The sequence below is a fragment of the Rhea americana genome, unplaced genomic scaffold, assembly GCF_003343005.1.
Source record: "Rhea americana isolate MKP2758 unplaced genomic scaffold, rheAme1 scaffold_124, whole genome shotgun sequence".
In the NCBI taxonomy this organism is placed as follows: Eukaryota; Metazoa; Chordata; class Aves; order Rheiformes; family Rheidae; genus Rhea; species Rhea americana.
Genome location: NW_028185306.1, coordinates 704363 through 732259, shown reverse-complemented (window position 1 = coordinate 732259; position 27897 = coordinate 704363). Strand labels below are relative to the sequence as shown.

Sequence of the window (27897 nt, the reverse complement as noted above, 5' to 3'; positions counted from 1 at the left end):
AGATTGGAAACTAAGGCACAAAGGCCATATGCCGACAAATACAGTGCTGAGCTTTATAGCAATCCCTGAACCAGCGCAATCTTGCAGCGCCTGCCCCTGCAGGGCTGATTACCCTGGATGGAAACACGGGCTGGTAGCAGTTACACGGCCTCTGGTACCTCTTCATAGCAAGCTTCTCTCTTCCCAGCATTGCACTGTGCTATACAGATATACTCACAAGAGACCAAAGTTTTAAATCTGAAGAAGTCCAAAGTGCTTGTCAGTCACGATGCTTCAGCCCAAAAGTGCTTAAAAACTACTTTTCCCCCAAGAAGTTTAACATCGTAGATTCTGACCTCCCCAAAGTAAACACTTACCACCTTATGTACCAAAAAAGCTTCTGCAAATGCTGGTAGTAATTAGACTTTTAAAAAGTCTTTAAATCCTCTGAAGTAGATGCAAAAATGTCATAGTTTTGCAGATAAGCAAGCTTGGAGAATGACTGGCTTGCCCAAAACAATACTGATTTCTCACTGAGCTGTTGTGCACAAYTCTTAATTACCTAATTTTCTTTGTGAGGATGTACACCAAGGAAGTGTGGTATATGTATTTTGGAGCCACAGTAGCAMACTGAAATTTTGTTTAAACAGAATTAACAACACCCTCCAAAAAGTTTATGATCAAACATATCAATTTTTCCAACAAGAAAATACTTGTGGCTGGCAAGGATCTTGCAAATCATGCATCAACCACCTGTACCATTTAGCACATTTAGAAGTTAAGACTACATCTTTCTTCCTTCGGTACATGGTTCTTCAGTTAAGACTACACGCTTCTTCCTTCAGTAACATTTAAACAAAGAGGCAGCCGGTGAGTTATTTAAACAGCAACCTAAACTTTATTTTTATTGTTTTGCTTTTTATTGCATAGTCATGAACAATTGTACATTGGAAAGTTATGCAGAGCTGTAAAAAAGGAAAATTCTGATATCAATTGTATTCTCAGCAAGATTTCAATTTAGATTTTTAATTAAAAGACCTGATAAAATGAAAGAAGCAACATTTTACAGAGTAAGGATGCTTTAAATACTTGTCAGTTAAACACTTTCAGATGCTCATTAAACTCTGGTTGGGGTTTAGTTGTTTTGTTTTCCAGTTTCACTAGCCAGCAAAGGCTGCTTATGTCTCTCCACTGTGTGACATAATCCACGTATTCTCACTCCAACAGATCTAAAGGTGAAAAGGTACTTACTGAGCAGTTAACTTTTCTATCAAGTGTGCTGGCAAAAAAATAAATACAAATAGAAATGAYGGCAAAGTTGTAACATATCAAAGCAAAAATGCAACTGACACATTAAACAAGTTGTCTGTTGCAGTGACAGTCAAAAAATATGGATGCAGAGGAGAAATTTCTCCTTATTCTATACCAATCTCTGAAATAATACTAGGYCTCAAAAGTAGTCAAGCTGTTTGACTAGATCTGGAGAGGTTTTAATTAATTCTACTTTTTTATTATTATTACAATTTGAAATTATTTTCAAGGTTTGAGAGTTAAATTTATTAGACAGGAGTTTTACATTTCTAATGTAATGAGCTCAGGCACATATGCTGCATCTTTGGTACATGTTATGAAGAGCTGCTTTTTTAATGAGCTTTAAAAACTGTATTTGCATACCAGAGGAGAAGGTCAGTGATGTGTGGGTGAAGTTAGTAAATTAAGTATCACAGTATTATGTTACTGTGATTGCCTTCCAGCAGCACACGATACCAAATGTACAGGCTGCAGTTACCACCACTCCGCAACTGTGCTGCGGCGCTTTGCTCTGCGCGGCCTGGTGGGCTGACGCGCACGGGCTCCACGGCGCCTCGGCTCCCTCGCACTGCCCCTCACCCAGCTCCTTTGCTTCCTTCTCCACTACTCCTGCAGCAGAACGGCGCATACGCCTGGTGGCCAGGGACTGCAGCGAGAAAGTGCAGGGAACGGGGGCTGGATTCAGGGAGGTGGTCCGGCTCCAAGCACCACACGGCCTCTACCCGCAGTGAAGCTCCCCAGGGCCGGGTCCTGAACCCTCAGAACAAAATCAAACCTCCTGGGCAGCAAAGCATTAACGCAGGGACTCCTCTTTCCATCTAAGCTCCACTCCACCGGGCTCTGTTCAAAAATGTAAGAGTACCACCTCTCTTAAAATACAGATACTAAAGCTATTTCTAATGCTGTGGTCCAAAATTCAATTTGCTCTACCTTAATAGCTTTCTTTAGTTGGGATTTTAGCTATTCAGTAATCTTTAAAGACTTGGTGATTGGTAGCTTTATTTAAGCTTGTTATTCTGTCATAAATTAAGAAAATAAGCCAAGAACTGACTGTTGATACACTCTAAAAAGGTTTTAAGCAAACAGAGAAAGTGTCTAGGTGTACATTAAACCATGTTATGCACTACGTGATATATTATGCATGTTTACACATCTCATAGTCAAGTAACAACACTCCAGGTCTGTATAAAGGTATAGATACAATCATTAAATTAGAAAAAAAATCCTTTAAAATATTACAGTAGTAGTAGCACAACTCAATACAGCTTATCAGTTATAAGTACTTTTAATTATTTTCACTTTAATATATGGTAATCCTCAAAGTAGCATTTAAAAATATAGTGCAAAATACTTTTTCATTTTATTTACAAATAAAATGCACAGTTTAGCTTCTAATTCTCACCAAAGTAAAAGTTGTTCTTCCATCTGATGAATAGAAATGACAAACATTTGAAAAGGCAATTAATTCATTTTAAAGCTAAGAACATAGAACTTCCCTTCAGTTTATTTTTGTAGATGAAGTTACACATTATTATTATTAAAAAAAAAAGTTTTCAGATGAAAAGAAGTCCAAGACAACACTAAATAATTACATACAAAATAATGTTTCTTAAAAAAAAAAGAAAACACAGTGACAATCACAATGCAAAGTACTTAATCTATGGAGCATATAAATTATTTTTGCAGCTGAAATTTAGAATCTTTTCAATGTACTGCTTTTTCCCTTTTTACGACAGAAATTGCCTTGAGGAGGGGAAAGTATTCTAGCATCTTCCTTTCCCTCTGATGAAACAATAGATGCTTTGGTTAAACAGCGATTCGCGCACAGTAGTGTTTTAGCTTGCAAGGCAGAACTCCTTTATTAAGTTGGTAGAACTCTACTAGCTGGATGAGATCAGTAAATCTGGTATGACCATCAAGGGTATAGAATAGCTTCCCATCATCTTCCAACTGTAAAAATGGAAAAACAAGATAGAATAAGATCCTCTTTTACTATGGTATTTCTTCCTGATTGAAAAACTTGTCAGAGAAATCTTCTTGTAGACCAAGATATTCATAATCTTATGACTAGGGAGAAAAGGAGAAATACAGTGATCATTCACAGCAAGATCAGAAATAACCTACAGAAAAATAACACATTCTTTAACTTTCTGTATATGTTAGGTACATGCCTAGAATGAAAGAAAGCCAAATAGAATGTTCAAATGTTAGCATTCTTTCTGGACTAATAATATTGTTTTATGCCTTTGATTTAGAACCAAACCTGAAACCTATACAAACATGGAGTTTTTACAGAGTAACAGTGAACTGTCAATTTTCAGCCTACTCACAGACTTACTCATCAACCCTTGTTCCATTCAACAGTCTGTGTAACTGATATATTTTGGATCACTGATTACATTTGTAGAGTGCAATATGGCTACACATTAGTGTACAGAATGGTACTTGCTGTACAAGGAACTGCCCATCATAAAAGTAACATTCTTGATGTAGTAACGTGTTGTTGTAAAAAGAACTGCTGCTGCTCCAAATGCAYGTGTGTATGGATTGTAAATGTAAATGGCATAAATGATAACCACATGAGAGACAAAAGAAACTGCAGAATATCTCTTTAAAGATCCTCTTTCAGAAGCCTGGAAATTTAAAATCAGTATTTCCCCGTTCTATGTTACTTAAAATTAGCTCTTGCACAATTTGCATTGTGCTGCTAATTCTGCCTATATACTTTCTTGATAAATTTCCTCTTCTGCTGATATATCTGATATCAAAAAGCTTCAGTACAATAGTGACCAATTAGTATTAAAGTAAATAWAGGAGAAAAGGAGGAAGAAACTTTTTTAAAAGAGAAAAGGAGAAAAAATAGTTGATAAGATATAGATAGTGAACAAAATAACTTCCTGAAGTAGGGTTAGTGCAGAGCTGCATGTGCTGTGCTAGAAAAAGATGCCATTATCCTACTTGGGGTATAAAGGAAGGGAGATGTAATTAGCTCTCTTACCTTTAATTAAGATTTCTCATCTGAAGCAGCTGTTTGACTGCTTATGACTCCTGGTTATTCTACCCCTTTCTACCATGTCTAGAAGTAGTTTTTAATTTCTTTATTCTCAGACTTTGGTCAATCCAGGTCAAACACTGCTAGTGAAGGAATTATCAATGTGTGCATGTGTAAATTCCTGTTCTTCAGCCAAAAACCTGAAAATGGATTATCAGCCACTGGACTTTTCTTATGCATGCAATTTTCCTGCCAACACACTGAACACAAGGAAGAGTTGACATTTCAGATGTCTGTTTCAGATGTCTGGGACTTCATTTTTAGCTTTKTTTTATTTATTTTATTTTATCCTCCTAAAGTTAATCCCACACCTTGAAGAAAGTGATCAATATTTTACAAAGTAAGAACTCATACAGAAGTTATGCTGACCAGGAACCTAGTATCTTCTGCAATCTAGGAAGGCTGTTAAGGGGAAATCATTTACTAGAAAAAGAACAGTCCTAGAAATACATGCATATGAATTTTTCTTTTTTTCACCTGTGCTACATAATAGCTGATTTCAGAATAGACTATATTGAAGTTAATTAGTATCAGCCTAGATTAATAGGGATGAAGAATCCATTTATGTTATGGGGTTCTCTAATTTTCACAGTATGGGATCCCAAGTGTATCCCAAAGGTTTTCTTTTAACTTCTTAAAAGCAATTTCCTGCCACCCACCTGCAGTATCTGCTGCACATGTTACCAGTGTTAACATGTTACACTTGTTAATGTGGGAAAAACTCAGACTGGCAGGGTATATCCCCTATCTGTAAGGGGATATTTTTAAATGCTGTATAATCTGAAGCAACCTAAAACGTGAGGAAAAAAAAATTAGAGGCTGAATGATTCTTTTAACCTGTAAAAGAGACCTTTAGCATGTCATTTATTTATTTATATTGAGTAGAAAGGTTTATCTTCTCTTCCTGAGGGCTGAAAAGAGATGGGAGTTTGGAAGAATAGTAAGATTTGAAGTTCAAAAAGGTAACCTTGATCTCCAACTAATAAGCTCCCAACTTACTGCACTGTCATGTGACAAAATGCCTTCTTAGAAAACGGTAACTTCATTGAAAAAAAAAGATAAGCATGAATTGGAAGCAAAACTCTTTTTCTCCAATTTTTTTGAACTCCTTGAAAACTCTTGTTCTAGCATAAACAGAGCATGCAGCAAGTCAGGGATTGGGCATTGCATGAGGGGGACTAAAGTGGACTGAATATTGGGAGTTGAAATATGCTTGTGTTTAGAATACTGCCAATTTCCATATTTACATCCTCTTTCTCTGCATTAAGTTATTCTCATTATAGAGTCACACCCACACCCACTTCTCTGGTAACCAGCATAGGATAAATCATTTTACTTTAGAGAATATAAAAAAAAAATAAATCTTTCGAAGACAAGTTTTGCACTGAAGCAATACAGGTCTTCTAGATCAAGCAGAAGTTGAACGAAACCTGTATACAATCCATGTCAAAACAGATTACCTCTTCCTCCACCAAAGATCCTACCGTAAGAGAGAAGGTTTTAGCATCCATATCTATGATTAATTCCTAAAAGGCACTGCTTGTACTTTCCCAATTTATGAATTTATGTGGAAACATGGTTTGCAGAAGAGCATTAAAATTGACTGATCGATTTTTTTTTTAAGAGAAGAAGGGAATCTCAGAGGAAACTGAAGATAACTGCAGCTTCCTGCCCCATCTGTTGTTAGAGGAGAGAGGGTCCATTTTCTGATAGGGAAAGAAAAAGCTGTCTCTCAAATTTGAGAGTTAAACAACATCCCAATAAAGTATAATCATATAGTTTTAGTACAGTGTTCAGAAAGTTTTCTAAACTACACAACATCTACCCCAAAGTAAATACTAGAAGCAACTGGAGTGAACAAAGACACTCAGAGGATCTTACATCCAGGATCTCATCACAGAGCATATGGTGATGTTGACATAGGATTCAGGACACAGCTACCTTGGATTGCAGAATCCTGCATCATTTGCACTTAACACAATGAAAATCCTGGGCAATTCTTTTTCCTGACATTAATCATCTCACACCTTTCCTCTTCCCAAATAACCTCCAGTCTTATTCTATAGGAAAGTTTTTAGGACAGTTTTTTAGAGTATCAGCTAGAAGCACTGGATAAGGCATACAGAGCAGTGTTGAATGCTCATAGGATGCCACCAGAAAAGAAAGGAGAAAATCCACAGTGCTCATCTCTACCAAGAAACAGTCTAGCAGAACRTCCTAGAAACTTCACCAGGAAGAAACACAGAGACTATAGCATATATGGCCCAGAAGGAAGGTTCTCTTATGAAGAGAGAAGAAAAAGATACAGGTCTCCTCAGCTATGTAAAGCAGCTGTGGCTAAAACATGTAATGCTGAAGTACTTCTCAACAGAAGCAGTTTGGAAAGAAAACGGTATAAATCATCTTTGGAGGAAGTGGAAAGGATGGGGAAAGCTGGCAGACTGGCAGAAGAATGAGACAACATTATCATTGGAAACTGATGGAAATACAACTTCAACTTAGGAAACTTCAGGCTACCTGTAAATAACTGGGCTAAAGAAGCATATCAGCTTTAGCAAAAACTGTCCCCCTGAAACAAACGTGGACATGGATATACCACAAAAACACTAATCAAGAAAAGGAGATCAGCAAAAAATGTTTGACCTCAAATACTGAGAGAAGCCTCTCAGTCAGTGAGAGAGACAGACAGACACACACACACACGCTCTGATTGCAGGCCGTCCATCTAAACTGAAAACTAAAAAGAAATTGTGTAGACATTGAAAAAATGAAAAAAGACAGTATGACCTTTATTTTAATATGATTTTCATGCTAGCACGGTTGCTTATGTTCCAGTTGAAATAGATTTGTCCCTTGTTTCAAGGCACTTTTTAGGTAAACCAAAACATATCATTTCACAACACCAGTCAAGTTTCATAACAAATCACAAAGCAGAGCTCAGAAATGTTCAGTTCTGCTTAAGAATATTTATGATTCTTACTGAAAGAGGTATGTCTACCATATTCCATATAAAAAAGCAAACAATCCATTAATATTCTACCACAATTATTCGATTATATTATTTTACAACTGTGTGTGTGTATATATATATATATATGTATATATAAACTGAAAATTTTACTTACTGGTACAATTTGAAAATGCTTTACTTTTAATCCATGACTCAATGACAATACAAATGATTTGGGGTTACTTTGACTATCACGTACCAGGAATACCCTAAAAGAAATTGAAGATTTTCACAGTAAGGTCACTCTGGAAATCTTTTTGTAAACACTCAGTTAAAACTATTGTAAATTCATTACAGTAAGTATTAATGAAAATGAAAAATAATGTTAATTACCAAAATTATGCTCAAAATCATTATTTCTGTGAAAATGTGTCACTGGAAATATTTTGGTAATTTTTCTTTATCTCCTTGTCTGTTATCTGAAAAATATGCATTCTCGGAATGAATGACACCAGAGGTGCTAGTTTTTACACTGCATAGAATTAAAGTGCATCTCTTCAGATACATTAAAAAAAAAAAAAAAAAAAAAAACTCTCAAAGTTTGTACTTCGAACAAAGTTTTTCCTTGGACTCTGACAGTTACTTAAATTACAGTCTTCATGGGGACAATTTGCAAGGCAGTTCAACAGAAAGTCTACAAAAAAGCTAATACAGTATATGATTCCAGAGTGATTTTCACATCTGGCCAATATTCATAAATGCATGCTCACATCTGCACATCAGCAAAATTCTCACTAAGACTGAGCCACAGGCTGTTCATTTTCTGGCATCATTACAAATCAAAACACTCACCTGCTAACACTGTCATTGTAACTAGTCCACTGATAATTCATTCCAGCCAGATTACTGACAGACACAATTTTGCCATAATCCTGGCAAGATTATCTGGTATGGACAATGGACGAATAAAAATAGGAGACAGCTTTAACTGAATCACTGAGTTTGGAATAGCAGCAGAGAAGAACAGCTTGTAGGACAGAGGGAAGTACCTGGTGTGCAGCTTTATAGTGAAGAAAGTCTGAACTGCTTGTACTGTACACGCATGGAACAGATACAGCTATCGAATGTCAAAGAAGGGAAATGTAAGGACAGTCATTAGCAAGCATTATCTTCTTTCAGGATACCAAAAAAAAAAGGGGGGGGGGGCCAAGATAGACTTGCAGTTATCAACCAAATGAGAACTAGGCACCTTCTTTTCCCCAACAGCTTATGAAGAATGCAGGCACTACTATTATATGATGAGAAAGGACTTCAGGAGAAGAAAGAGGAATATAAAGGTTTATAGTAGCCTTTCACTGACTAAGACATGGATTCAAACTGTTAAGACATTATTTTTATCCTCAAAGCTTTCAGAGTCCTGTTCTTATCAAAAATAAAATAATAAAAAAAAAACTTGGAATTAACAAATTCAGAGTCCCTAATCATTAACATTAAATCTTCCATCCAGACTAATTCAGAACTCTGATTCAGTTTTTCACCTCTTTTTTTTTTTTTCCTTTAATGAGGGATAACTGCCAGCTAAGCATATAGCTAGCAAAAGCACACAGCAAGTTTAAGGATAAAGTTCTCTATATACTCAGGCTTTCCTAGTAAGCTCTCTCTCGCCATCTAGTGGTCTTTCACCCCATTTGTGGCCGTAAAATAAAATCTTCAGAGCTCAGTTAGATCCTTTGCTTGAACTTGAACTTTTTATATATCTGTCATTCGGATCAGACAAATTTTTTTATTCAGAAAAATTGCATTATGAGAATGCGGCACTTTCCCAATATCCAAAAGGAGGTCTCTAAAACCAGATACTGGGATCCACATTAAGCAACACATGAAGTAATCACATGGCATAGGAAGGAAAATAGAGGAGGATGTTCCACTCTGTTCCCATTCATAAATTCCTTCAAAGCCCACTTTCTTATTTTTTTTCCTGTTTTAACAGGGAAGAGAAGCAAGATTTGTTCTCCTTCACACATCACAAAAGATCTTTACTTTTTCTTAACGTTATTACAACAATCTTACTTTAGTTGCCAAAAACACTTAAAATCTCACTTACTTTATTATGTGGAAAGGGCTCTACTTCATAGATTCATATGGAGGTTGGTTGGAAGGGAGCTTTTCAGATAGGCTGGATGACTCCTAAGAACTATTCCTTCATAAATGTATAGGGAATTCTCTGAACAATCAATTGCATTTTGATATGGGAATTTTGGTAATGATATTACCCCATGTATTCATCAGAAGCTGACCGGTTTGCAAACCTGTCAATCATTTATCACTGAAAGATCTTCAAATGTCCTTTGGGGAGGTCAAGTACTAAACCAGCAATATTGCTACATAAACTTCTTTAAGAATGCTGGTTTACACTAGAACAGCAGATTCCAAATCATCATCCCCTTAYAGAATGCTCTAACCTGTTATTGGGTTATTTAAATACCAAGACTACTGTAGATACTTCATTTAATAGTACTTTACCATTATGAACAGTGTATTTGTTGGTACACACATTATTCATATATTATTACAGAGAGCACTACCACCTGCTGTTAATAATCAAGGAGATCTTTGACTTGCGATCAGTTTTATCTTTGAAGCACCTCAAAAGACTCAACATGTTCCCCACCCAAGCGGGGAAAAAAAAGGGGGGGGGGAAACCCCTTCTTATTCCCATGAAAAACTTCTTTATTTTTCTGGTGACAATTCACTCTTTCAGCTTTCAAAAAGCAACGCATTTGTCAAATGCTCTAATTGCATGTCTTCATTGCAACTCATGAATGCATATCTACCAGCACATGATTCCTTACACATTGGAATGTGAGGAATCACATTCCAATAAATTCTAGAAAGTCTTCTTAAGATCATCTTCATCAAACCACAAAACATATCTATGAATAGGCCCAAGAATAGTACATAAACAACACTGTACTAAGTTAATCTTTGCAAGGTTTTCACTTTCTCATTTCAAATGTTTTTGCTTTTTATTCCCCTAGTTTCCTGGGTCTCATTTAACAATATCTGTGTATGGCCACTGAAATACACCAGAAAATTCATCAGATCTAGACCTATAGCACCCTCAGAAATACATGTTGGATTTATCCCATATCTCTCTTTTGTAGCAAATGCAGAAATCAATGTAGAGTACAATGATTAGCCAGGCTTAAAAGTGGGACCCCTGTAATTAAAACAGTGCAAATATCCTCACTTGCTAAGTAAGATTATGTTTGCCTCCTCTTTTTTCCCCTCTCTTCTCTCACTTTTTCACATTTTTTTTTTTTTTTTGGTATCATTCTTTCTGCAGATGTAGGATGTAGTATTACAATATTCTTGAGCTAAAACTGAAGGAATGTAACCAGTGGTCTAATGTTACAGGTACCTAACTAGAAACAGATCAAGAGAAACTTTAGGTTTCACAGAGTAACTCCTTGAATGAAGGAGGCCCAGTCTACATTTATCACATAAGGAAGGATAAAAATATCTAAGTTAAAAATAGAAGGATTTGAACAGGAAATACATACTTCATTATTTTTTTCTGAATGAAAATTTAAATGCAAGAAAAATATAAGTGAATAGTCTTACACTAATGTTTACTGCTCACCATTAAGGGATAACAAGAGTTTTACTCATTTCATGTACTTTTTTCAATTGCTGTCTCTGTACATTTCATCCTGGAATACGGTTAAGCAATGTTTTCAGACTTGCTTTCATCCTTTCATCACTAATAAGAGATACAAAAGGCCCTGGTGCCAAAGTTGATGGTTCACAGAGAATACTGTGAAAATATAGAGCTAAAATGACTGGCTCTGAGCAGACATAAGTAATCTGTCAGTGACAGTATCAAAGTGTTAGATCACCACTTTATTGCTTTGAGAAGATATAAAATAGAAACCAAGCGATCCCAAGATAGCCCTATATAAAAAAAATTATTTCTATTAGGTAAGTGCAAAATCTTCCTTCTTCTATCTCCCCCCACAATAAAAAGTACATGAAAATAGCAGCTGACTAGAAATGTGCCTCAGAAGAGTTATGTAAAGAATTAACTTACCCATCTACAAGTCCATGCTGCAAAATAAGTCTTTGAGCTTCATCTCTAGAGATTTTATGATGAAACCATGACTGAGATCTGTGTATAGCTAGAGAAATAAAGATCCTTAAAAATCATGTTGCTTTTATTGAAACTATCAACTATTGCATTCCTCTTGCAATGAATTAACTCACACATACCTACGTTAGGTATGGCAGTAGGGCTACCATGTGAATTGAGCCGCAGACACCCTCTTCTCTGTGTGGGAGAAGARAAAAAACATGATTTCAGAACTTTTTTTGTAAGGAAAACAATCAGAATTATTATTCTGATAAAGAAAGCATGTTTATACCCTCCATGCTAATCCTTCTTCAACAGCAACTGAAAGGGCTTCTGTTGGATTTTCTATAATTCTGCTTCTGTGTCCTGAGAAATCCATTGCTACTAATGAATTTTCTGAAATACTTCTCTGGAAAAAAAAGAGGTCATTTTTTTTAAGCTCTATCTTTTAAAATAGAGCTTCTGAGAAAACATTATGTTTTTTAAATTGTGTTTCAAATATCTGCAATGTTTCCTATCAGAGCTAAATTTGTTTTTACTCTGGGGAACATCTGTAATTCACATATGTTCCTGCAAAGTTCAATTTTACAGTTGGGCAAGACAGATCATCTTTCTGCATCATTGTAATGAATGATGAATACATCACTTCATCATAATCACTACTTACATTTTTAACTATAAGTATCCCTTTGTAAGTCAAAACAAGTCAGGAAATTGATATTAAGCTGTCCAAGTAGCAGACACAAAAACAATAAACAAAATACTTGAATAGAACCATCAAATAAATCAAGATTTGAAATATTTTGCTAAAAATATGTACAAGTTCAGACATTTGCTGCATAAACTTTCAATCAAAGTTTACCAGATTTAAGCATAGAAAACATCCATTTCTATATATTATTAAGATCTATTTTAATTTTTTCCTTCAAACTCCTATTATGGAACAGACACAGACTCAGCAACTATAGGACCTACTATAAAGAGAAGGGTTTTTTTGTTTTTCACCAAGTGAATATCAAGTTTGTAACAATAGAATAAAAAGTACTACAGTTTGACAAAACAACCTCAAAGTTCACCGATATATTACATAGAAATTTGATTATACAATCAAGTTTGATGCTGATTATAATGACTTAAACACTGGCAGGCACTGGGATATCAAATAATTTTAAAACAATTTATCATTCTATAAATTAAAGAAGTATCTAGAATGTAAGATTCACAGATTTCAGTAGAGTTCCTGATTCAGAAAACCAAAAGAGCTGCTTTGTTCCTATTTGGTTACAGATAGATTCCTCTAAGATATCTAGAAATGGAAGAGAATAATTCTGCTGTTCACTGTAACTCTTGACATTGTAGTCTAAGCTAAAGGTCTGCCTGAATAATTGTAACCTGCAAAGAATTTTACAAAAGTGAGAAGCAAGGGCAAAATAAGAGGAGACATTTGAGTCTCTTTAGGGGAGTGTAGGGAACTCCTTGCAGCTGAGATAGCTGTGAATTATTCAGGAATGTGAAACATCGAATTGATTTCTGTATGAAGTACATTCGATTACTTCAACACTTAATTCTTAAGTTTTTCAAATCTGCTGTTCAGCTGGCCAATTATACACAAGTATACAGTAGTACTATGCTTAATACTGGTTATAAATACAGCCTGTGTTAGAATCTACATGAGCTAAAATGCATGTGGCAATGTAAGAGGAGAGAAAAGAAAAACAAACAAAAACACAGTAACAGCTCCCAGATTCATTATAAAAGAAGCAGCTGGCTATTGTTACAACTACATGTAATGGCAAGTAAGAATACAGCCACTGCATTAAGCACAATATTGAAGCCATGCTTATTAGCAATATAATGGAAAATAATTTTCTCATGAATACATATTATATATGTATATGCAATTACATATTTTAGGCATTTTAACAGCACGAGCCAGAATAAAAGCTCAAAAAAAAAACACTATAAGATCATCATAACAAGTCCTGGCAATAAATAATTCTTACCTAAATTAACCAACCAAAAATCATAAAAAGATACAAGTTATCTAAGAAAAAAAAATGAAGTTAAGTGACTCACAAAGGACTGAGATGAGGAAGGCAAGGTATTAAAGAAAAGGACAAACAGATCCACTCTCAGCTAGCTGACTCTGCRGACAAACATTCTCTATTATAGGCTAGTGTTCCTCCAAAATCCAGTCCTCCAAATCATGGTGTCCCTCTGAATTCCAGACAGTGTTATATTAGCTGAAATTCATCTTAAGTACTTATCTTAAGTACTTAACCATTTTTAAGAAACAGAAGGGAAGTTTTATTGTACACTGAAAAGCATTTATTAAAGCTCTCTTATTAATAATTTACAGCACGTGCAACCTTAAACACTGTGCTTCTTTTTTAATTCATTTATAGTTCTGCTATTCTGCTTTTAACATCCTCTTTCCATTCTCTTTGACAGTGATAATAAGCCAATGAATTCTCAAAATACTGCAGATTTGACAACAGGAAAAAGCCTGTTAACTGGTCTGAACTACCAGATTTGTATTAATTAAGTCAATTAATTAATTAGCTGTCTAGTCTACCCTGACATCCCTAAAGATTTCAACAAGCACTCACACATACAGAGATTTGCACGATCAGGTCAGTAGTGTAACTGACAAAAGTTACTTAAAAATAGCATGATGGCAGAAACAATGTATTTATTCATGGASGTACTGTAGGACATACCATAGGTGTCATATTCCAAGGGCTGCAACCACTACCTTGATAATGTTGCATGTAATTCTGATACAGCTGCATCCCATACTAAAACCAGAAAATAACATGGTTAGTATTTTAAACTACAATCCCAAGCCAAGTAAACTTTTTTCCAGGTGTAAAAGATAACACTTGTACTGTTTTTCTTTATAACCAATCAAAAAATAGGGATGGATGCTGTTAAAATAAGGAAACTGTTGCACTTTTTAAAAAATATATACCTGCATTAGATTCTAGACATTCAATACACCACTTGAGCTATCCATATCTTACCACAAATAGATATATTTTAGAAATATTTTAAAGTCCAAATCTTGTACATACTTGTAGCTTCATTCAACCTTACTCATCAGCCATCTCACTAAATTCAGCAGTTAACATTATGTGCATGCTTTTCATGTAAGTGTAAGTTTGCAGGAATAAGCTTCAAGTTATCATTCCATCCTCTACTGTGATTTCAGGAATTTGGTCTCTCTCTTTTGAGACAAAGGAAAAGAAGCCTTCAGCATACAAAATTAATTGATAATGCATGAGAACCTACAATTACAACTTACTTCTCTATTTCACAGTATCGATATTGCCACATGATAAACTTCAAGCAAGAAGTTAACTCCACAAAAAAAATTACCTTAAGCAACCTAATTGCTGTCATCCAATATGTCCTACTTTGCTCATCATCTGCACAAAGCTGTTTAAGGTCTCTGGTTCCTCCTGATTTGTTAGGCTAGAAGGCCACAGCACATTTTTTTATCATTAATGCATATCTTGAAGATAACACCTGTTGAAATAAAAGCCACTAATTCTCCTATTTTATAACAGACAGCTGAATATTACTTTCAGAAATCTTAAAGAATCTTATGCTTACCTAAAATCTGTGGCTTGCTTTAATTCATGTAAGAATAATAAGCTTATACCTTAAAGCAGAATCCATAGTTTGTTGGTGCTCCAGATATCTTTTTGCCTGTCAGAGACATGTACATATCACTATTGCTGAATTCACAGAAAAACTGCAGATGCCTTGGTTCCTAAAAAGAAGAAAGATATAATACAATTAGACTATTTTTAGCCAGCCTCTCCAGATAAGAAACTGACAACAGTGGAGTAGCTGTCCTGTTCCAAAGTATGGTCTTACGTACAGCAAGCAGTTTTAACTATAACGTTGTCTCATGAAATCTAGACACAGGCAACTCAAAATTCACTTTCTAATACAGAGAAAAAACTCCTCACACTCATCAAAGAATTCCTTCTCCTGCAGAGAGAAAGAACATAGCGCAAGTGATTTGATTTCTAGGAAAACATCCACTAGATGGAAGCCAAAGTAATATTAAGGAAGCCACAGTAATATTAAGATTGTAACTGAAAAGTAACTTTGTAAGTTTTGAGTTCACTATGCATTTCAAACAACAAAATAAAATATACTTTCAGAATCTGAAAAAGCAATATACTGTAATTATTACTGTACAGTGTTATTTCTAAGCATTACATCCATCTTCCACGGTCAGTTAAGTCAAGGAAGAAAACAGAAGATATTTGCTGAAGGATATAAAACAGCTCAGGGAAGACCATGGCAGTTCACATAGAAAATTCAGAACAACATAAAAAACTTTAAGTGGTTTATACAAAAGATGTCTCGTCTGCATCGTATGCTGTTTGCCATAATCAGGTTAACAGTACTGCCATCAAAAGATTGAACTAGAAAAAATGAAAAACTGAACTGTGATAACATTTGAGAACTCTAAAAATGTTCCTATCTTTTTATACTTTACTTTTAATTTGGTTTACTTTTGGTAATGAACTACTGTGTGCATCTTTCAGAGCATCTGCTAAAACGTCAAAATTTTTAACTACTATTGAAAACTCATTTAAAAAATACACAGTGCTAACTCACTGGAAAAAAATTAACTATGTATAACCAGAATGAAGCAAAATAATCAGGCAAAAAGAAACTACTTTTCCTGAAACTATGTTTTCCCAGCATTATGCCACAGTATCTTTGTATGTTTTATTTATAATAAATGGAAAAGTTGTGCCCTTTAAACAGTACAGATTGAAATTTTAAGTTTAAATTTACATTACAGCAGATCATAAACATTTGCTCTATGTTTGTATTTCTTCTTTTTCTTTTTTGTTTTGTTCTGCCTTACCTTTGATGTACCTTTAGTGGAAAAATAAAGACCAGATCTTCGCAAAAGAAAGTACAGCTTTTTCCATGACTTTTTTCCCTGCTCCTTTGCATGCAAATAACCATGAATTTCAGGATATGTGCTGGAGTTTAGAAACATCTGAAAGAAAATCAGATAYGCTTTTTTCCCCTCTTTAATCCAAAATCAGCTCTCTGTTTTATTAACATACTCACACAGGACTATGGTGAATAGACCCCTAAACTCACTATCATACCACATTAATTCAGTTACCACTACATCTGCATGCCTTAAATGAGAGGTAATCTTAATGGGATTAGAACATTATGTAACTCCAAGGTATGCTGAGTAAATTATATATTTACATGGAAAATATGGTTTCAAATGAGAGCATTAGTTATGCAATACATTGACTTCAGCAGTGATACCAGTTTAAGAAGTTCTGATCCCATGCCTTGGAGCCTATTTTTATGTAAACTGCAAATCACTGCTGCAAACAGGGGAAAAATGCCATCCCCTCCCTGTGTTACAAGTCAGATAAGGGAACTGACCTGAATGAAAATTAATTTGGCAAACAAATCACAAAACCATACAGACCTGGAGGAGTTCTCGTCTTGGCCTGACCAAGATCATACTGTTCCCAAAGAATGGGGGAACAAAGGTCTTAAGGTCTAAAGTGGTGCTTAGATAGCAGGTTTAGCTGACTCAAGTACAGGAGCGGTTGGGCCTGCCTCCAAGGGACTCACTGGCTCCACTTAAGGTCATGTCTTAGAGAGCATTTAGGTGAAAAAAGCTACAACAGGAGGAAGGCAAGAGGGCTTAAGAGTCAAATAGGTATCTGCCATTTTGCCTCCAGAACTGCCAGAAACTGGTATGTACCCTCACAAACCATGGAAATGCCTACTGGTAGAATGACAGGAGTAGACAGAAAAGTTAACTCATGCACTGTGCCTAGTTACGATATTCAATGGCTTCTGTTTAGCCATTTCCAACAGACATTGTTCAGAGTGCAACAGAGCTGCTGTCTTGCTAAGACCAAGTACACACGTAGTTTCAGTCAATCTGCAAAATCACCTCCTAAAATTTGGCAACCGTGTTACGGGAATAWTATAATTCCATGCAATATATTGATTTCTATTCTTCTATTTCCAATAAAACTACTCAGAACTATGGCTCATATTTAAAAATACTAACCTAGCATTCTTCAATTTCTACAAACACAAAGAAGGCTTTGTGTGTATGCATGCACATTTGTATAAATACACACAAAGTGTTTGTCCCTAAATACGATTTTTTGCTTTCATTTGAGAACTCAGGTTTTATTATTGAGGTTGTCAAGCAACTCGGCCTCCAACTGGCTTGCAATATCATAAATGCTATCCAGGCCTGTATGTGAGTAGGGTACAARGGGTTTTCTTGCTGATTTCTGCAGCTCTTGTTGCTGCAGTTTCCTCCCATCTGCTGCCCCTTCCCGATATGCTCAGATACCTCTATCCTCGCACAGGACAAGCACGGCCTGCCCAGCCGGGAGAGCCGAGGACAGGAAGCAGCAGATTCCAAGGCAACGAGACAGACTGGCTGGCACCTGGCTGCAGCAAATGATAAAGTGAACATGATCTTGGATGAACACCAAGTTCTTTGGCCACTAAATAATGGAGCCCAACAAAGATAAGGTTATTTTCACTCTTATTTTTGCATGTCAGATGCATGACTATTGCACATGCAGACTATCCAGAGGTAATTAAATTTAGCTAGTTTGAGTGCAGTAATATGGCCATACTTTGTCTGACAGGGAACTGCCTGGCATATCTAGCCCACAACTAAGAACATATTATGAGAGCTTCACCACTATTCAAATCTGAGTAGCTTTACATTGCAATAAGACTAGGTATATCCATCTATATGTGCTGCTGTCACATTCTGTATACAAATGCAGTTTAAGCTATTTCAGCCATACTGAAGCAGACAGGTGAATATAAAAGGCTGCACTGAAAAAGTATTTTAACTCCATAAACAAAGTCGAATAGAAACTTCAGGATAATCTAGAGAGTCAATATATGTAAAAGAAAAAGAGTATCTCTTTGGGCTCTGCTGAAGATGAAATGAAATGCTGGCTCCTAACCTGCGCAAGTATCTTGTCTTGTATTCCTGCCATGAGAGCTTCCAACAGAAAGGGCACTCATGAAAAACACATTTCTTACTCAGAGGCCAAACTGGATGAGCAATACAAAGCTCAGCTTCAACAATCAGTGCTGTACCCAAGGTATCAATTAAATAAAGTTGAAATAATACTAGGAAAAAGGTAATCCCAGATCTACCTCTTTTCTCTAACACAGCTAAGAACTATGTGAGAAAATAAAACATGAACAAGCTGTAGTCAAAACCATTAACTGTCACAGCAAAATAAGCATGAGAAATATTTCGGAGTGAAAAAACAAATTTCTTTAATAAAACTTGCCATTAAAGATGGTAGAAAAGAGAACTTCTTAGAAWTTTTTTGTTGTTGTTAATAGAAACATATGCAAGACTGAAGTTTATTATAAGTTTATTTCCAAGTTTGTACAGGGAAAAGTTAATTAAAGTAGGACAAAAATAGGAAAAGCCCTTGATATGGGTAGAAAAAAAGGAAAGAGTTAAAAGATAGTAGGCTGTAAACAGGGGTTACCAGTCACACAATGTGTAGAAATAAGCTTGTACAGTGCAGTGCAGTGAAATGCACTCTACATATGTAGAGTGGTGTCAAATGTCACCATGTGCTTCAGACACTAATATATGACAGTACCAATATTATGATTTCAATAGCTGTAAACCAAACCAACTTCAAACTAGCTTAAACTATAAACAAAATAAAGTGAGCGAGAAAAAACAATAAAAAAGCAACAATAAGCAAAACTCCAACTGAACAGGAAGAACATTCCACTGTCYAGGATTAATATAATAGTAAAACAAGCAGAAATACTAGGTGTTCCTGAATGGAACATAAAGACTGAAAGTTGCACTCTCAAATATACAACTTACTTGCCTGTACCTTCAACATTTATTTGAACTGAAACAATGGCTGCACTAGGGGAGAGAATAACATTTTCCAAGGTGGATGCTTCTTGGGCAGAGCCGTTCTGTTCTGGAGAGTTAAGTCAGAGCAGCTGTTATTTTCTTAAGRCTCCATGAATCAAGTTTGAACTTGATGGCTAATTTCTTCAGATAGGTTATTGATATTAAGCCATGATCCATCACAACGCTACTAGGCATGAGCAGGATTTTCTTCTGAAACAGCGACTGAATTTTTGTGGCAGTAAGTGATTCCAGTCAGGAACTGATACTGATTTTTAGTCTTTCTCCACACCAGTTCATTTGAGTGAATATGCCTGGGAGAAAGGCCAGAAAAATCCAGTGGGGGAGACGAGGAAAGAGAACAGGACCAGATAGGACACGTCTGGGACATTGGTATGAGACTGGAATTCAGTGCATAGAAATTTCAGCAAGAACAAACAGGGAATAGGAACTGGAAYTGAGTTAGATAACAAACCAGGTGAGGAAAAGGGTTTTGCTGTGGCACAGAGGTTAAGGAGAAGGAAGCTGGTATCTTAAATCTCTGAAGGTAGAGAATAGGAAAAACGGAGAGTGTTGTGGGGAAGGGAGTAGGGAAGGAAATAAGAGGAGGGAGCAGAAGAGGAAGGCTGTATCAATAATTCTACCTTTCCTAAAATCCATAGGGTTTGTCTTTTTAATCCTACTCTGTCTTTACTTAATTTTGGCATATATAAAGTTTGGTTTTTATATTTATCTAGGAAAGATGGATGCTCCTCTCTCTAATATATTTTGTGTCAGGCGAAAGGTTTTTTCACTGCTCTGGAAGATGGTTTGAATATGTGCTATCTACAATAGTTTTTTTAAAGTATTCACATTATACTTAGCTATTAGAAAGAAGCAGCTAAACTGGTCAAAATAATACTTGTATCTGAACTTCAGGTCTGCCTACAGAACCTGCATATCAATCACATCTATTGAACAGTGAGGACAGGAGAAATGGAGGGAGAAATAGGACTACTGCTAAATAAAACCAGAAAAAGTATACAAGTCAAAATTATTTGGGCAATTATTTTGAAGGTATGTGATTGTAAAACTTAAAACAGTGGCCTATATTCTGCATAGTGAAAAAAATGGTACATCTGGTACAAAAAAATCTGGTACAAATACAACTAGAAGTTAAAAAGAAAAAGAGTTGCAAATTAGAGTAATGCTACACATAGACCAAAAAAAAGAGGCTAAAATTTTGACCTGTTAAAAAGAAATCCATTGACTTCAGGGAGGCTAGAATTTAACATGCTAACTCAGGGCTGACAGATTTGAGCCTTCATGCCTTCTATCTAGTGCAGTCTATTCATTGGGAATACTGTTATGAATGAGAACACCAATAGATCTGGTGTGTACATAAATTCATCCAAAGCAAGTGTTGTTCCAATAAACAGACCATGTTTTAGACAAGTGACAACTCTTATCTTAAATTACAGTTGCAACAACAGTTTCACATCTAATTAAACTGAGTGATATAATTTGTGGCCCACCTATGAGAGTTACTAATTCTAAAAGAAAAAAATATAAAACTGAAAATAATATTTCTTTACTACAGGAGATTAAAATCTACTTACTACATTAATTTTTAACATATCTTAACATATTCAATTTGGAAATGAAAAAAAAGTTACGGTGACCTGTACTGACTACCTCTGTATGGATGCATACAGAATTGTCCCTCAGAAGAGCCATATCCCAATCCATATAGTGACATATTTCTTTTTTACATTAAAGATCTTCACGGCAGAGATTGAACCTTCTCTCTCTTTGGTATAAATAGAGATTTGGCATACTTCGGAAAGTGATTTTACTTAACACTTGCTAAATAGATGGGGGACAGGTAAAAAAAAAAAATTTTGGGGGGGGGGCAGTTTTGATGATCTGATTTAAAGACATCAGCTGAAACACTCATTCTCTCTCTTTCAAGGAAAGTCAAGAAAAACATACTTGAAAAACATTTTTCTTCCTTACAGCTCAATCCACATAAAGCTGTAAAAGTATCAGAAGTGATTTTTTAATCACCTGTGAGCATCAAGTTTTTAAAATTAATGTCTCTCTTGATACTTGACCAAGCGTATCACAAATAATAACTCAAGCCATTAACTTGTCTTAATGAAAGTTTCCAAGCAAATAGTGACACACTGTAAACAATCTACTGAACAGCTTCTGCTGAAACACGCGTGACAGCTGCACAAGCCACGAGGGCATTCTGTACTTCGCGTTTAGTAAGTCTTATTAGATCAAATACAGTTAAACARGCAATAAAAGAGAAAACAGCAACAGACCAAGTCTGTAACAAATTTTTCAAGCTATTGAAATTGGGTGCAACTATATATATTTAGAACAATTCTCAATCTTACTCATACATATTCTCTGCACATATTCTCCGTATCACATATGTTCTATTTCAAGGGCTTAAGTAGCTTCAAGCAGTACATGGAGAATAGCTTTTGTGCACAGGTGCACAGCAAACAGTTTTACTGCAGAAGTCTTTATTATCTTTTACAAACTACCAGACTACTTTTGAGAGAAAAAAATACTAAATTCTATTAACATAAGAAACAATGTTTTCAAAATTAAATGCCTAAATTAAGCTGCATAATCTAATTAAAATTAGTTCACTTTTGCTACCTAATAGAGATGCGTGGCATCTTTTAAGTTATAACATTTTTATTTAGGTTTGTAAAAATGATCTATGGAATCTAGTATGTGTCAATTAAATTTAATTTGGAACATTTTTGCCATATTTGAGGCAACTAAACCTCCTGACTTCAGCATCCCCTTCTTCCTAGGATAGAAGTGTTTGATGCAGAAAACTGCTTTCAAAGTTATTTCTTCAATGTTTTTCATCTCCTGGTAGATACTAAGGTAGAATATATTCTATAAATGGAAAAAAATATTTTGAAATTTCTATATTTCTTTTAGTTCTACCATAAAAGTCTTATTATATTGCCTTTACAAACATTCTTTATGCTCAGAATTCACACATTAGGTTGCTGTCTTAAGACCAGTGAAAGTTCTTCTATTAATTAAGTTTTCCAATGACAAGCAAACAAGAGTGATGTGTACATTTCCACCTTTATTACTCATTTTTCCCCTCTTTGAGAAGTAAGATGATGATCCCTGATATGGTCATTCTGTAAAATTATTCCAACTGTAAATTAGAATCTTCTGTCCACTTAAAAGATGACTAACACCGAATGACCTACCACTTATTTTGGAAGGCTACAGCAGCCTTCAAGCTAACAAATCACACTAGTCAGTCTAAATTTTCTACTCATTAAGTTTAACTATTTAACTCTTTTTTATATCGATTTGTATCACTTACGGGTTCCTCAATATTCTACCAAGGCCTGCTGTTAAGTACGTGCTGATAATACACACTTCATATTTTAAGGAAACACATTCCTTAGGTATTCATTACTATTCATTACTAAGACATTACTAATGCCTTTGTTAGGTATTTCATATGTTAGGTATTCACGTGAAATACCTAACAAAGGCATTAGTAATGTTTACTGCATTTTGGCTTTTTCTGTACTCCTGGATCCCGAGTGAATATGCACTTTTCTAATTGTGGTCATACAGTAACTTTCTGGAAGGGAGACATCACTTCACATTTCATGAGGAAAAAGTTACTAGCCATGTTTTGAGTCATTCAAAAACTAATGACGGATTTGAGAGTAAGCTAGATTTACACAATATAGGTATTTAGAAGTTCTGAGCTATACTGGCTTATCTTCGTGTAAAGATTACACACACACCTGTAGTATCCCAGAGTGGCTTATAGCTGCATTGGTCTCATCTGAAAAAGACATCATATGATCTGGAAAAAAGCCCTGTAAAGACAATAACTTGTATCAAAGTTCTGTAAAAATAAATATAAAACTTTGTATCTCTTTTGGACATAAAATTCTCAATGTTGTGTAAGAAATTGCTGCTTCTCTGATACAATAATTCTAGTTTATCTTTCTCTTCTTAAATTTGTGACATCCTATATATTATCTGCTGAAAACCTTAGAATTTTGAAAAAACATCAATGGACTCTGGAAGCAATTTCATGCTGCAGTGCAAGTCAAATCACAGTACCTGGCCCTTAGTGTTGTTTTTCTAGTAGTAATTTCTATTACTGTTGACATATAAGACTTGCCTAGGGCTTGAGTATGCTACCAAGTAGGGAGGATATACACCAATACATTGAAAAATATAACGTTTTCTATTGTTTTTAATACACTAGAATCTCAGTAAAGTATTTTATACCTTCCACTAATAGAGAAAAATTCCTCTCAGTTTTCTTCCAATTTGGTATAACATGAGTATGAATTAACCACCAAAATGTGACAATGTCAACATGATGTGGCTAAAAAATGCACATTTAAAGTGCCAATTTCACTGTTAAGGAAARCTCAAAGGGTAATTTATGGGACAGGTCTGCAGCTGGTGAACTCAGTGTAGCTACACAGACATGAATCAGCAAAGAGTGTGACCATTACTAATAAAGTTTTCTCAAGGCTTGGAGAATTTCCAAGCTAAATATTCATTTGACCTTCTAATACCCACTGACTTTCTCTGCTAGTAATGCTGAACTACTAGTAGGAGTGATTAATATTCACCTTTTCTGACAAAGCTTTCTAATTACACCTTTTCTAAGTTCCCAAAAGAGTAACTCAACAGGAATAATAAGGACTCTGATTAGCCACAACAGTTGATGCTATTCACAGCTGCGTGTCTACCAAAGCCCCCAGCTGCTTCCACCCGCTGGTCAAGCAATATACAGCGAAATCAACATAATCTGTCCAGAGAAACACATATGGAAGCAAGGAAAAAGCTCAGATCTCCTAGGTCTCTTAATGCCTTAACAGCTACCTTTCTGTCCTTTTCACAGATAAGCGGAGTTCCCTTCCACTTCTCACCTTTCAAGCCCTCAGACATTTCTGCTATTTCTCTCTCTGACATCAGAAGCTGGATGGCATCGTAAGAGATCATGTTAGGAGTGATCCAAATACACAGTGTATTTGAGTAACCAGATGGTGAATTTCTCCTGCTGAGCCAGTACTTCTTCTATGGCCTTTGCCACCAGCAAAGATCTGAATCGGTAGCATTAACCTTTGGTAACATCCAGGAGTTGTCTCTRCACTTTCCACTACTTATACACACTAACTTTGACTTCACTTTTGYTTGTTCCTAGTAGGTTATGGCTGCTCATGGCCTTTTGTGTCAGCTGTCATTTAGCAGCAGCTGTGAGAAGCTGCTGTTGGGTACAGCTGGGCCATAACATTCGTTTTTCACTTAATAAAGTCATCTTTAAGATTAATGCCCCTCYCCACACTGCTTCATTTTGTATTTTGTTGTTGGTTTTTGGAAATCTTATTTAGAGCAGTCAAACCTTCAAAATTTTCTCATTTCAAAATGTTCAAGAACTTCTCATTTTCAAAAATCTTATAAGTCTGTACACAAATTTTGAGTTAAATCCACCTCTGCCCCTTCCCAAAAACGTATGAAYGTGGATATTTAGAAATCAGAGCTACCAAAAGCTATACACACTACAATATATTCTTATAACCCCTCCCAGTTATTCGTTCTGACTCATATTACCCTACCAGCTTTACACGCTGCCTATCTGCATGAGGGCTATTTCACTTTGTACTGGGGTAATTGCATCACTTCACAGAGATGGTGTTATGACTTACCACTGGATTCTTAAAAAATTCATATTTGGCATAGTATTTTCTAAAATACAGTCTGTTTTCCTCTTCCATTCCCCAGTTTGATTGGACTTCCATCACTAATTCATGGTCCTCTATAGCTCTTCCTGTAAAAGATGACACATAACCTGCACTCAAGTTATTAACAGCAAAATGTGAAAGCACAGGGATCAGATAATTAAAATAATGTGTATTTGCAAAACATGAGACAAGCAAGCTGAATATGGCTCCTGTTATGTTAAATTAGTGTTCCACTTCAGTGGAGCTCAACTTCTGAGGTACTACACATACTTTCTTATAGGAGCACCCAGAGGCTTTACTCTACTATATGACCATATGCACCATGAGACAAAACCCAGGCAGTCCCAACCAAGTGATGCAAAGAGCAGCAGRAAGTAGACTACTCCAACAATTCACCTGCATACAGCCTGTCTGGGATGTGAGGAATGTCTGTCTGACTCTCCTTTTTCTAATGCATCATTCATAAAACATGAGTTGTCCCAATATAAGAAAGCATTACRTTGTCTTCCTTTCCCCAAGTCCCTGCTATGTTCTGAAGCATCTCTAAAACAGCAAATGAAGGTAGGGCTCTTCAGAGTGGTAATRCTTTTGCACGTATCAGGGAAACTGAGAATTTTAGTAGTTAAACCACTGTATATGCAAAAGGAACTGTAAAAGCAAGCTCCAAAAAATAAAATAAAATAAAAAAAAAACTCCTGCAAAGTCAGTCCTAATGTATAGCTTGCTTTTGCAAAGGAGAAAGGGGAAGAAAAGAAAGTATTCAGGTATTTGTACTCTAGCACCCAAGTTCAGAATCAACATTCTCACTGCTTTAGACTCCTTTTGCAGCTCAGTTTCTTGAAAGATATAAATTAAGTGCATTTATAGGGAAGATACAGAATTTAGGAACTTCCCTGCAGATGCTATGCATGCTCAAGTGTTGCACACTCTAAGTAATACCATTGATTTAAGTGAGACTATTCATAGTGCAAGTAGCTAAGCACAAATCCTGGAAGACTGAGGATAACTTTTATACAATACTATTTATACATTTTTTTTCTTCTAGATAAACCTCACAAGTTTTTGAAATCATCATATCATGTAAAAAGAAAAACATGCTTCCAAGTAAGTATACAACCTTGGTGGCCACTTGTACTTTCTTATGGACTTGAACTAACAAGAACAATATGGAGTTTAATAAAATYGTAGGCTATGTTTAAAAGATCATCAGTACTTTCAAATTTAAATAACACTCCAACAAATGCATTATAGACTAASAGTAGGTCTCCCTGCCAATTACGGGGTTTTACCATCCAATTCTGATCATGCTTTTAAATGAAAAAGGCAATTAAAAATACATTATAAAACCATGCAACTCAYGCAATTTTCTGATCACATTTTTCGATTCTACTGCATTATCCTACGGTTCTATACTTGAAATGAACACTAATGTTCTCATATAACTGCCTGATGCTAGGAACTTTTAAAAATATTATAACATATAAAAAGTAGTGTAATGTATACAACTTAAACTAGGGGTTTTTTTCAACTTAAATTAAGCATACTATTAAATTAACATGAATGTAAGATTTTTTTAATCCTTGGCAAAGCAGAGAGCCTAACTTTCAACCCTTAGAAGAGCTGCAGGCCCAACCTTCAAAGTAAAAATCAAACCTCAAAGTTGAAATAATTAAAGGCTCTCTAGAATTGCAGCCTGCTTTTATTGATCTTTGTTTGCTAACTCTTTCATCAGTCACCACTTCATGCTTCCATACTGTCCAGTCTGATTCTAGCTACAAACCTATAAAATTGTTCTTCAGGAAGTTTCCTGCCAGCAACCCTAGAGACAACATGCTTTCAAGCATGTAAATCCACCACAGCATGAAAATACCATGCTTATGGCTCACAGAAGACAAAGTACTCCTATGTCCATAATCAAGGAGGGAAACGTTAAACTCTCATCGAGTTTAATTCACTCCTGAGTCCATAAAGACAGACATTACGGATTTTACACAAAACTTACATTTTGTAACTAGATCAAATGAAGCAAATAAAAGCATAAAGGAATTTAAAAAAAAATCAAAAAACCCTCAAAAATATCTGTAAAGCTTGGGCAGGCAATTCTTCTCCAAAAGATATTCTTCAATTGTGGGGGAAAAGAGACACTAAAGAACTGAAGTACCTACTCAAAAGCAGCATTTTTTTTCCATCCAGTTTTACAAATAGAAAGCTCTCCTCTGGGATGACATTTGAAACTCCTGAATGGTTGGCATTGTGACATTTAAGAAAATACCATCTCCTCAAGAATTCTTGGTACAAAAATAAGACACATTGCATCACCCTAATGGATGGCTAAGGATGCTGATTTTTCTTTTTTTCTTTTTTTTTTAAGGTGTCACATTATAGAACGTTTTACATTTGATTCGACTTATTTCTCACAGGAACTGAAACACTGAGTTAGTGCACTCCAAAACACAGTTCTGCAGTGGAATTACTGACTGTTGCCATGAGAAAGTTTCCCCTTTGTTTTAGCTAGATCAGTTTTTTCTTCCAGCAAGAGACGGAAGTTCTGGCCTTCCCCTCTAGCCTTCCATTATTGATGCTGTCTTCAGTCTGATGAGCACCTGCCACAGTCCAAAAAAAAAATATATATATATATATATACACACACTTAGTATATATAAAATATATACTAGGGCACACAACAAAACACATTTCAAATAGCCTCCCCTCTAGCCACCCAGGGAAAGGATTAAAAAATAATAAAAAGGAGGGTTGGAGGGAACCCACCGTCCAGTAAGATTG

The 27897-nt window shown here is 35.6% G+C and overlaps 1 protein-coding gene across 1 annotated transcript in view; it reads right to left on the bottom strand.

Annotated features, from left to right (window-relative positions):
- Positions 1 to 876: 876 nt before the first annotated feature.
- Positions 877 to 27897, bottom strand: part of GRB14 (growth factor receptor bound protein 14) — a 67771-nt gene continuing 40750 nt past the window's right edge. The window contains exons 4-14 of the mRNA XM_085325900.1: positions 25078 to 25199; positions 23152 to 23226; positions 16316 to 16453; positions 15086 to 15196; positions 14800 to 14895; positions 14142 to 14219; positions 11714 to 11830; positions 11562 to 11619; positions 11383 to 11470; positions 7468 to 7561; positions 877 to 3240 (exon numbers count right to left, since the gene is read on the bottom strand). Coding sequence (XP_085182026.1) covers positions 3097 to 3240; positions 7468 to 7561; positions 11383 to 11470; positions 11562 to 11619; positions 11714 to 11830; positions 14142 to 14219; positions 14800 to 14895; positions 15086 to 15196; positions 16316 to 16453; positions 23152 to 23226; positions 25078 to 25199 — 1121 coding nt within the window. The 3' untranslated portion in view covers positions 877 to 3096. The remainder of the gene's footprint in view (positions 3241 to 7467; positions 7562 to 11382; positions 11471 to 11561; positions 11620 to 11713; positions 11831 to 14141; positions 14220 to 14799; positions 14896 to 15085; positions 15197 to 16315; positions 16454 to 23151; positions 23227 to 25077; positions 25200 to 27897) is intronic.